Source organism: Pollicipes pollicipes, unplaced genomic scaffold (genome assembly GCF_011947565.3).
Source record: "Pollicipes pollicipes isolate AB1234 unplaced genomic scaffold, Ppol_2.1 Scaffold_4740;HRSCAF=5597_pilon_pilon_pilon, whole genome shotgun sequence".
Lineage (NCBI taxonomy): Eukaryota > Metazoa > Arthropoda > Thecostraca > Pollicipedomorpha > Pollicipedidae > Pollicipes > Pollicipes pollicipes.
In genome coordinates, this window is record NW_023596545.1 from 29056959 (window position 1) to 29069153 (window position 12195).

General features: G+C 52.5%; 1 protein-coding gene and 1 long non-coding RNA gene across 3 annotated transcripts in view; one reads left to right on the forward strand and one right to left on the reverse strand.

Moving 5' to 3' along the window:
• LOC119099322 (uncharacterized) lies at nt 1-7800 on the forward strand. 2 transcript variants are annotated; one of them, XR_005094342.1, is made up of 4 exons: nt 1-1361; nt 6395-6652; nt 7188-7319; nt 7713-7800. It is a non-coding gene; the product is annotated as an uncharacterized LOC119099322 (long non-coding RNA). The 2 variants fall into 2 exon arrangements; XR_005094341.1 differs by having other exon boundaries at nt 7188-7800.
• LOC119099321 (speckle-type POZ protein B) overlaps nt 7794-12195 on the reverse strand; it is a 25377-nt gene continuing 20975 nt past the window's right edge. The window contains exons 4-8 of the mRNA XM_037222454.1: nt 10678-10829; nt 10149-10276; nt 9524-9880; nt 9022-9164; nt 7794-8628 (exon numbers count right to left, since the gene is read on the reverse strand). Of these exons, the coding sequence (XP_037078349.1) occupies nt 8481-8628; nt 9022-9164; nt 9524-9880; nt 10149-10276; nt 10678-10829 (928 nt within the window). The 3' untranslated portion in view covers nt 7794-8480. The remainder of the gene's footprint in view (nt 8629-9021; nt 9165-9523; nt 9881-10148; nt 10277-10677; nt 10830-12195) is intronic.

Here is a 12195-nt window from a genome sequence, read left to right on the forward strand (position 1 = left end):
CTTGCGGCCCTAGCCGTGTTTGAAAACTGCTAATTGGTGATGCTTGGTCGTGGTTTTAGACTGTTTGTCCCGCCAGGCCACACCCGGCCGTCGATGCGGCCCTTAACACACCGCGGCCGTGAGGTGCGGTGTTTTGACGGTTTGGGCCCTCGGTGCCAACTTATTGATGGCGTTAACCAGAAGACCGTGTGGGTTTTGTATACCCATAACCACCCATAGGGATTGGGTACCTTGCTGGGTTGGATGAGGATATTTTGGAAAATGGTTACAACTATGTCAAGACTTTAAATTGTGTGGAGCATCTGCGATATCCTTTACATTTATTTGCAACACCTAAGTTATCTAGCACATTTTTAAACTTTCATCAGTCCGCAAAGTCAAAGATCATTTTTAAGTCTGCATTAAGAATCACCGGGTCCGGTGTTCGAGTGTGGGATCTATGCATATGTCTGAATGACGAAGTATTTCTATCAACTAGCTCATTTTGTATTTACTTCATCCTGTGTTGCCAGAAAGTATTGTGTGGCACCACTTTAAAGGGAGTATACTACCTTTTGTATTTTTAACTTATTGTTACATGAGACACGTCTGATTAGCTCAATGATGCCAGTTTTCTCGAAATCCTTTTAAACAGCTTAGAACTGCGATTTGAAGCAGCCGCTTCTGTGGTAGAAATTTCATTGGACCCCCTGCTTATCACTATGCAAGTAGCGCAATTGATTCGCATTGCTTATCCGGCGCATGAGTTCTGTAATATTTCTAAGAAACCAATTTTTCGAAACGCTTCCGCGAGAAATGCTATGAAAGCTTGCGACACTGTCTAGCGAAAAAGATGTGCAGACATGAGGCCATTATCTCGCGAATTCAACACAACTTTGCTAGTTTTCGTTCTTAATGAAAAATTGCGAAAGCCAACTGCAGCGTTTATCCAAAGTGTGCTTAGCGCCGTAAGGACATTAGTGATCTCATTTACCTTCACTTTTCGATCGAATTCACGCATCTGTTTCTGCCCACTTCAAAAGGTCGGAGTTTGCCACCAGGAAAAGATCGATAATAACCTTCAAACTTGAAAACATTTCCTCTACATGTCTACCCTGCTCCAAACCTCACCACACAAAGAAACATCCGCCGTCGGCAGTACAGCGCAGATCACGTGCAGAAGCCCCGAAGCTCCCCGTGCGGCGCGGCGGTCAAACGAGAGGACTTTGTTTACGCCTGGCGAGCAACCAGAGCTCGGTCGGGGCTCACTGCTCAGCGTCCAGCGCTGCGGCAGGCGCCCGTGGCCGGTCCAGCGGGAGGGATGCGCGTCCTGCTGCTGCTCCTGGCTCTGGCCGCCGGAGGGGCTTCCGCCGCACATACTGGTGAGGGAAGCGGCGCATGCTGAGAGCCCACTGGACCGGCTGGTTGTTTAGTTACGTCACGGCTTGGTATCTTGTGCAAGCTTACGGTCGAGTGTAATAAGACGATGTTAGTGAAAATCCCGCGTCTAGTTCATGCTTGCAAATCCGTGGTGATGGAGTGCACAGAACATCAAGAAAATGTGCTTTTTCTAGTTGTTTTCGGTCAGGGGATGCCATTATACTAATAATGGGTCTAAACTGATGCAGGCTGAGCATGTTTCTTACTTACCACTGTGGTGTCCTGCGCTACCGCCCACAACTTCTAAGCAGTTTTGTCGCATTTCTCGAGAGGTGGTGAATACTTGACGTGACGGGCCTGCTTTTCACCGTTTTTACCGCTTAAAAGCGGCATAACCTGGCGGAAACTCGACAAGCCAAGCATGGTCACATTGTGGTCACTGTGCTTACTTTTCTTCAAAACATGAGTTGCATCTGCTTACGTAACTATACGTAACGTACGTGACTTAGAATGATACGCAGCTTAGTTTCTAAACCTGTGAACTATGACCATTGATCGTAGGTTGCATGGTGCATGACTGCCCCTCGTACGGTCAGTTGTGATTTGTTACCAATCAAAGGTATGCAGTGATAATCCAACAGATACTAGATATGTAAAGCATAAAAATATACTTTTTACAGATAATAAGTGGATTTATTTGTTTCAAGATGATAGGCACTATGATATAACACAGGGGCAGATATACACAGGATATTAAATACGGCTACGTGTTTGCCTTTTCACTCAAATATTTATCAATATGTCTATCATACACCTAAACACATCCCAGCAGTCATCCCGAGCAGTACCACACACAAGGGTGAAGCTAACCACCGCCGTGACGCAGAAACACGAGGGTGTTCCTGGCTCTAGAGCGCCACACATCACCCTACAACAACAATAAACCGCAGCCGCACACAGACAGTCAATATCGGTCAGCGATTTCACCAGTCGCTTCGTTCAAGTTCATAAAATTCTTCAATTCACGACTCCCATCTGCTCCCGATCGCTCAAATTTTTTAGTCAAGGCGCAGTTGACCTTTCCATTCCAGACATTTTAAATAACTTGGATCAAAATACGTTCCACGGCAACCCTGTGTCATGCGTTCACTTTTTAAAACGTTAAAATAGCTTCCAGTTATGTTGGAAAGATAGTAAGATAGGCCGTAGACTTTTTCCAGGACAGCGGTCCTTTGCATAACGAACGGCGTCTCTCATTAATCAGTTGCCTTTGGATGCCAGACGACTGGATCCAACAAGTTCTCAGTGCGTTGCCAGGTCCTTTTTTGTGCGATAGGGTTGTCTCATACTGTTTATGCGTGCATGTGTTTATATCCCTTATCACTTCCCGTTGTTTTTTGGTGTGCTGTTTTATCTCTCAGACTAATGACCTATAAAAGCCACGTGTGTATATGTAGTGTCAGCTGATTTCAAATACAAATGCAATTAATTCCAAAAAGGGTGAATTTCACGCACTGAATGGAGGCATGTTTTACTAGTCTCCTTCGCCGAAGTGATCACAGAACGGATTGTCGGCCACCTGTTTAAAACAAAGAAATTACAATGTAGAAAAAAAATATGCGCACAACATATCGCGACTTCATACTTAACGGCTGCAACTTCAAATTGGCCAAAAAATGTAAATCGTATTCAGATCGCAGCCTCCAACAATAGAATAACTGTCATCACTTTAATCCACCAGTTTGCTAACATATCTGCTAATTTGCTAATCCACCGGCCGCTTTCGCTCCGAGCGATAATTGCGTATATGTGGCTTGAACTGATTAGGACTCGAGCCGGCATCGCTTGGTCAATTTGAGCTTACAATCTTTGAGCGTAATGCTATTTTACTATGTGATTTGCATTGGTCAGTAATTTAACCTTACACAGAAACACAAAAAGTAAACATAGCACAAACGAGTGATGTATTACTGTCTTGGTGACCGTATTTGTTCTGTCTGAGACCTTAACCCTCCCCCCCCCCCCCCCCCCCCCAAGGCTTGTCGCAATAACCCCGCGGCTGCCACAAAAGCCACGGTATGCCAAACACGAAAGCACAGCTGTCACAAGGCCCGCACATTAGCTTCACATGATGATTATCGGTACTTCAAATATTATCGGTACATGTACTTTACGTGTCGTTAAGAAATCGTGGCAACATGTATTTCTCCGCAGCATGCTTAGCACTGGGTCGGTATTCTCCTTCCCTCGTGGCATCTGGTGACGGCAGCTAGCGATTACAGCACTGCTGACTGGCCGAACGCAATTACAACACACAGTGCCGAGTTTTACAACTACAATTCTAGAACATGCGCTGGTATTATGAAACAGTTGTGACTTGTAGGTTGTAAATTCCACACTACAACTTACAAACACGAACGTTTTATAACAAATCTTTGTGAGAAAGGCTGATGATTGCGGCCAACCTTGCCCCTGGCCCGTTTCGAAATGGCCTCCGATTTGCGCTGAGCAGCAAAACGTAACTACTCTGGGCATAGCACCAGCTTTGCAGCAGTATAAGGGGCATGACACAGGCGGAAGCTGGTGATGCTGGTGATGCTGGTGAAACGCTCCGAGTTGGACTGCAGCAAGTCGGTGTCTGTCATACATACGCATTACGTGCACATGTCACGGGCGAGACATACGCCATATCCAGCGATGACCTCCGCACCCCGTGTCACGTGACTGCCAAGTGACCTTTGCGCTTGCACGTGGGGCTCTTGCTTATGCACCTGCTCATATATCCGTGAGACTCCTCGCGCACGGGACGAGCGAGGTCATCACAGACGTGGGAGAATCAGTCATCACCTCGCAACTTATGCCAAAGCATAATCCGATGGAACCAAACACCTCTGGAAGCCCATATAAAGAGCCTGACCGGTGCATTGAGATCTCCTATCAAGAGTGTTTGACAGACAGAGGATTGCTGCTGTAACGTTCACGCTTTTATTCCATAAGCTCACTCTGCTGGACTGGCTGGATATGAATCTGACCGTGGATGGCAATTGTAGTCAATGAATTCAGTCAACATTTGTAATGCTTGTACAATACACTGGATGAATATTTGTCTCAATAAGCTTTCTTATACGCTCATGCAGTTGCCATAACGCAGTTTTCCGTGGCTTAAGCTGCACGGCTTGCGGTATTCAAACAGCAGTCTCGGCAGTTGGAGAGCTACCGTTTCCCGACCAATGACTGGCGCGCCTACCGGTCGGACAGGGCCGGTAGGCGCGCTCCGGTAGGTCGGCTCACTCAGTGAATTGTAGACAGTGTATCCGCGTGCACCGCGCGGTTGGTTTCACATCTTGACCTGCAATGACTGTCTGGCTTTCGCACCAATCCGTAAAAATGCCCCAAACGGGAGGAGACATAGTTTGCGCGCGAGAGCCAGTTACAGGCTGCGTGCTGACCCGCGCTTGTTCCAGTGCATCTGGCCATATTCCTCCTCCCCGCCAATAATTTTTTGTTCAACTTTACCCTTTCAATTTTTTCATTTTTAGCTGTTAAAGAGAATGTCCCACATTTGTCGATTCTGAAGAAAGCATTGACTGTGATGAAATAAGCTTACTTATAATAACTGGTACACACCTATGTGGAAAGTACAGCTCTAGACAACACAATTCCTCTATTTAGTAAATATATTCCCCAATACGTCATTGTTGGATTGTGCCAGCGCACCTTGCACAACATTGATTGACAGCTAGCTGTCTGCCGATTTACCTGAAATCTATGCTCGCCGCATATGAACGAACCGACAGTTACATTTTGATTGACCTTAATCGCTGCATGGTCAATGTAGTGGCAGGATTTGAATGCCTTTTTGGCGTCATGGGTGCCTGAGTTACTTTGAAACAGTCTTCCCGAAGTATTCCGCTCATCTTCGCGGGCGTGTAGCTCAGAAACTGTAGGGGTTTAAATTTTAAGAACGGCAGGGCTATGAACTGCACTGCATAATCTTCAATATAACTAGTTCCGTTCAAAACCCCATACAAACTTGAAACAACCCCTTTAAAATATCCATGTCGGCAGGGAAGATCAGTCCTCACAGAACCGTTACGAATTGGGAGGCCTCAGCCATTGTCACGGTGATTAATCTCACAAGACACCAATAGCAGTATGCAAGTAAATACCAAAATGAATTGAGCATAACGATGTCCAGGTCTTGGTCTGTTACGAACACTTGGAAACGGAAGAGAATTTTCTACACCGAATCTTACAAGCACACATAACACGTCAACCGAAGACTTGGTGCAGTCACAGATCACATGGTCACGATTCGCGGACGTAAGGTGACATTTGTGATTGTGCCCATGCCTTTTTTCTAACCAGACTGTCACATCCTGCTCTCTGGGGAACAGTCATTCATACCACGTGCCGAAACGGGACTACTGAATTGTGACGGTATTGCGCAGAACACGTTTTGGGTGTCAAGTAATTTTATTTGAATTGCCAAGTTTTCTCTGCATCACTTTTCTGCGCGTATTGAACCCGAGCCTATTTAATTTGGCCGCCCCTGCGCCCGAGCCCACCGGTCGGTATTGTATGTAGCATGCTAATCGTTAATTTACCATCAAACAAATCTGCATGTGTTTATCATCTCCGGAAGTTCCGCAGACACGTCCGACCATCCGCTTCATGCTAGTACGTCTGGCGAATTGGGGTGTTCGAGCATCAGCTTTCCGATAGCTCAGTCCAATAATAAATAGACTATTTATGCCCGTGTGCATGTATTTTTGCGTCCGTATCACGTTTTGCGTCACTTGTGTCTCTTGTGTCACTTGTTCAGGACGTTACATGCATTTCGCTCCTTCAAAAATGACATGGTACTAAGAAATGTATGCAAAGAAACTCAGACAAGCCCAGACAAACGTTTCTTTGCATTATACTGCATACACACACGCACACCCGTGCATACACGCATGTGAAAATACCTGCAGACTCGTATCTGATTTCGGGAAATTCGCAGAAGCACTGAAAAGACGGCGCTGTTTTCCAGCCGCATTGGGGCCGGCAGAAGAGGATGGCGCGTTGCGAGAGCCTATCCGTGGGACTCTCAGGGGTGTCTCGTTAATACAACCGAACACGAGAGAAGCGGACGCCTCCTTGGAAGAGCCCCTCCGAGGTGCCCTCCGGGATGTATTGCTAAGGCAGCCGAAAGTTGGAGAGGACGGTGCCAGCTTACCAGAATCCCTTCGGCATACTGTCAGGGCCGGCTGGCAAAGCAGCGGAATACGTCTGGCAGCGCCTGCGCAAGGTAAGTAAATATTGCGTACATTGGGCAGCCCAAGCCCATGTCATCAGCACCAATGATGATATATACATATATACGTATATATATATATATATATATATATATATATATATATATATATATATAAACATCATGCTCGTGATCAGCAGCATGATGAACCAGATTGTATAGATGTCTTTAGTGTCTTACCTAATTGCGCATTTCAAAGAAGCAATTACACCATGTAAGCGCGGTTCGGCACTTGGCTGGGGCACACGTGAGCTCACTTCAATCAACCGTACACACGTCAGCTGACTTCCGTTTGGGTTTCCACACCCAGGCCCATTGGGACCGACATCAGTGCATATTACGTCTCTGTTCGCTTCTCCTCGTCAACATGTTGGTAAAGTGCTGCTAGGTATTGATTTCCTGTCCCGAATACCTAGCACCACTTCACCAACATGTTGACGAGGAGAAGCGAACAGTGACGTCATTTGTATCAGACATCGCTCCCGAGCGGAGCAGTGGCGCTGACCGGCGCCCCGTGCGCTGCCCTCAGGCGGCGCCGGCGACGGACCGCTGCGCACGTTCATGATCGTGTCAGCCCTGGGTGCGCTGGTCGTCATCGCCGGAGCGGTCCTGATGTGGCGCTCCAGAGGCAGGGGCGCCCGCTCGCCGTTCACGCGCAGAGGTGAAGAATACGGTGCCATTGAACCCATCATGGAGCCGCTTCTGTAGACTGGTGGCGCCCTCTGCGACAGCTTGCTGTCGACTGCAAGGCCATCTAATGGCAAGGCGCAGTCGCCAGGGATGTTACCAGTAACAGCCTAAGTGCCAGCACATCTACTGCTTCTATGAAATGCTATGCAAAGCTGCTTTTGGGACCTTGTCACGACCGCGCGAGGGCGTTTGGCGTGAGCGCCGGGTGGCATGCCTTATGCGAAATTGCTAACTGTCGTCAATTTTTCGCGACTTTTTCATCATCGCCGATTGCTGATTTCAATGGCGCTCGCGTGGGCGCTGACCCGCCGCGAACCCTGGATGTTTGCCCATTGGGTGACCGGGCATCGTGCCACTGTTTCAGAATACCTGCCGGCGTAGCGAGCGGAACTCGCGTGTCGCGATCACCTGACGAAGCCGTATGTGACGGCATAAAACTACTCCGTGTGTTACAGCGTGTTTCAGCTTTATTTCGGGTGCTCACAGTGAAATCGTGTATGATTGCTTTTGAACATGGGCGACACCATACGCGCAGCAGATTAACAAAGTGAGCTCCTACCTAAGAACTGAGGCAGCAGCAGCGACCATTGGCAAATTACGAGAGGAAAACCTCTCCAAAAAAGCGGTGTTGACCAGACCAACGAGGATTGATCTCTCCCACGGGGCGCGCGGGAAGCGATCCGCAATGAACACAGCGCGACCGGACACGCGCAACGGGCATCGGGCTTCCAGCAGTGGCGCACACGCGAGCCCGCGAACACGGCGCACAAAACACTCCCCCCAACATCAACAACAATCGCCGATACCGGCTGAGATCGGTTTGGCGGGCGTCACTCGCCCACCCATCGGTCGAGGTACGCGCACACACTGAGGCCGACCGGTGACGGCCACACAGACCCCACACACAGACATACACACACACACACACACATGGAGGCAGGCCCGCTCCTACCCACCGGTCGCCAGCGTCTTCCTCCGACCGCCCGCTCCTGTCGCGCCCCCCACGCGACGGGCCGGGGCCGGCGCGCCAAAAACAACGGAGCGCGCGCCCGATCAACAGGTATCACAGAGCGGCGGCGGCGGCGGCGGCGGCCTTTGAACACGTGCGCTGGTGGCGGCGGCGACGAGGCCGTCAGAGCGTCGGCTTCATCCGCTTGCGGGTGGTGTTGATGGGCGGCACTTGCTGCGTGGCGAGCGCGCGGAACGCCTCGGCGATCAGGTGCGGGTGGGAGGTGATCATCGACGTCCAGCTCGGCGTCTCCATGATATCCGTGGCGTGTCTGCGGGCAGGGCGGCGGTCATGGGCGCCATCACGGCGGGACGGTCACGGGTGGCCTGACGCGCCCCTGGAGGAGGCTGCCGAGCACGTGGTTGGCACGGCGCACCAACAGGATGCTCCGGCTCTAGCTGAGGCAGCGAAAGCTTCTAACGCGATCCCGTTGGATTGTGGCCCACCGTGCGGAGCAGCCTCACACGCGATACCAAGTACGGAGCGAACACCGACCAACGCGACGGATATTGCATCACTATTGAAAATCCCTCCGCCCCCAACATAAACAAACGCCATCCAAGGGGCGAGCTAGCCCAAACCGCCGCAGATGCGCTGTGAGCGGCGAGTTATCCCAAACCGCCGCAGGGAGGCGCTGCGAGCGGCGAGGCCACGCCAGACTCACATGTTGATGAAGTCGATGGCCTGCGCCTTCAGCTGCTCGGCCGAGTGCAGGTCGGCCAGGATCAGCACGTCGGAGGCGTTCTCCGTGCTGAGGTTGGCGCACAGCGCCTCCTCGCACATCACCTTCAGCCGCTCCAGCGCGTACTGCGGCCGGGACGCGTCATCACCACTCGGCCGCCACGGCCGCCACGGGCGACGGGCGGCGCGGAGACGGGCATACGGGACGGCGCCGACACCGCGACACGGGCGGAGGTCCGGAACACGCAGCTCGAGGGGAGCCTCAGCGAAAGACGGGCCCAGATGGCCGCACGTGTAATGGTGATCTCAACGCCGGGAAGCACGGAGCCGAGTCCGTTACCGTCTTCATCACCCAGATCACCACCAACTGTCACACCGCGAGAGAAGCTCGTAATCGGTCTACCCTGGTCACTGACTACCGCAGGTCACAGGTAACCGCGGGTCACAGGTCACCGGAAGCCGTCCCAGGTCACTGCCGTGCTCACCTTGTCCGCGGCCGCCAGCAGGTCGTCTGCCATCTTCTCCAGGTTGTTCGTCTTGCCGGTGTAGATGAAGCGCAGCATCTCGCGCAGTACCTCGTGGTCCACGTCGGTGATGTCGACCCGGTTATGTTTGCGCTCCTCCATCTCGTGCTCGAACATGGCGGCGAACACTGGCGAGCGGGCGGCCAGCAGCGCCTTGTGCGCCTGGAACTCGCGGCCCCCCACCGACAGCGTGACGTCACTGAAGCGCTGGCTCTCGAACAGCTGGCCCATGTCGTCTGAGAGTCGGCACTCGGGCACCTTGAACTGCACCTGGTTCGACTGGCCGTAGATGTTGACGCTGTCGGCCACCACGCTCACCTGCGGACGGCCAGCGAAGCTGGGGTTATGGCTTGCACCGCTAGGTGGCGGTGCGACTGTCAAGACAGGCCTGATGGTGTTGAACTCAAGGTCTCTGTAATTGCTTGTTCAGGTGGTCGTCGTGATACTAATGGCTTCAAACAACACTGAAGCCTTTGTTAACGTCGATCAATGTACATCAACCACTAATAGATTTCCGGTTCATGGAAACAAACAATAGCCGGGCAGGGCGAGGCAGGGGGAGGGGAGGGGGCGGGTGAAATCTTACCTCGCAGAAGAGAGTCAGCTTGTCGTCCGGGAGCAGACCGTTGGCTTCGTCCAGCAGAAAGTCTCGCCGAATGAACTTCTTGAAGCCCCAGTCCTTGCCTTGGACGAAACGGTACGCCCTTTGGCTCTCTGCAAACAGGATGAGCATGCAAACGCGGGCACAGCGGCGGGCGAAATCTGATAAACCCGCGCTCCAAGCGAAATCTCCTATGCACGGCCATAGCCAGCCTGACGAGATAATCGAGGAGACAATGGCAGCCACATCGCTCTGCGAACTACGGACCATTTGAATTTGAGATGGCCTGCACAGTAAATGGCAAAGGCAGTCGTGGATATAGCGATTTGTGAAGGCATGACACAACATCTCAGTCCGCTCCAACCATAATACTTTCTTGGTGATCAAGCTTATTCCGTACTAAGCATGATCGCTGCATCTTTCGCAACCGAGCTCTGACAAGCAAGCCATGACGGCAACCAACAGCACGTCGCATAATTCCACAGAACACAGACCGTGTTCACAAGGTACTTACCCATAGCTTTCGTTTCTTCCCTTTTGGCGTTCAGTATTGAAAACTTGAACTTAGCTCTAACTTCCTGTTTATTGCATGCTACTAAAAGAAGATACAGAGATAGATAATCCTTGCTCTCTTCGTCTAGCCCTTTCGGGTTTACCCGCAAACACCTGCAACGAAGAGAAACGTTATGAACACACCAAAATGACTTACAAGCCGTCGGCACCGCGGCCACACACAGATGAAGGCGAGCGATATATAGATATCGGCCGGCGCTGGCACATATAATCATCACCGCTGCAAAAAAAAAAATCCCAACATATGGCCAGCTCAGGTGTGTAATCCGTGTTCAGCCCAAGGCCCTATTCCGGGGAGTCATCCACGGCTATCATATCCATCGTGGTCCAGAGCATCAGAGCCTCGCAGAGAATCAATCAACCACATCCGCCAGGGCTCACAGGCGGGCACCGGCGGCAGCACCGGAACCATCCCAGTGAGTCTTCACCGGCCGTCTGCCCACCGGCGTGCCCATCCGCGCGTGCGCTCGCGCACAAAGGGGGTGTGACTGGCAATAGTGGGCCGCCGCGGCCCGCTTCAGCCGTGCCTGGGTGCGCCGGCCGGTGGGCAGCCTTAGCCAGCGCACCGATCCTGGACGCGCGGCACGTTATCCTTGGGCGCCGGCGGACGGCGGATCGCGGCCGGGCCGCCACGGCGGGGCAAGGTCCCCGCCAGGAGCGGCGGCGCCGACAGGAGCGGAGGCGCCGACAAGAGCGGGGGCGCCGACAGGAGCGGCGGCGCCGACAGCAGCGGCGGCGCCGGCAGGAGCGGGGCGCCGACAGGAGCAGGATCACCGACAGGAGCGGCGGCGCCCACAGTCGAGGGTCGCTGCCATCCGGTGAGGCGAGGAGCGACGACGGAGATGTCGCGCCGACAGCCCCGTCACCGAGGTCACCTGCCCCCCCCCCCCCCCTCAGGGGCCGGCGTTGCAGGCACCGTTTCCACGAGAATGGGCTGCACGCTGAATGACATACTAATCTGATCGCCAATGACCTTTGAGGGTGGGGACGGGTTGCGGTGACCCCCAGCGAGGTTTCGCCGCAGGCTGAGATACTCTCTGAGGACAGCATCGCAGTGACCGCTAAGTAGGCTCTTAGTTGCAGCGGCCGTCTCCAAAACATTCGAGTGATGTACTGGTACCATTTGCAGCGACCTTCTCAGATGGCGGGAATGCAGTCGGCAGCGTGCCAACGGCAGCAAATGGCGTGTGTGGGTAGGATGGAAGAGAACCCATTTTCAAGTCACCTCATTGCATGGATTGCCACGACGTTGATGTTGTTAAACTTCCACAAAAGTTGGAGGGCAGTGCTCTTCCTGCCCCTTCGTTCCCACACCCACGGTTCCGGTGGCCTCCAGCTGCGTTGCTGCAGTGCAGCGTTGGCAGCCACGACTGCCACCCCGGCCGACCGTCGTCCCCAGTAGCCCCAGCGGCCGGCGACGGCGGGCCTCCCGTGCCGGCAGCGTTTTCAGCGCACCGGA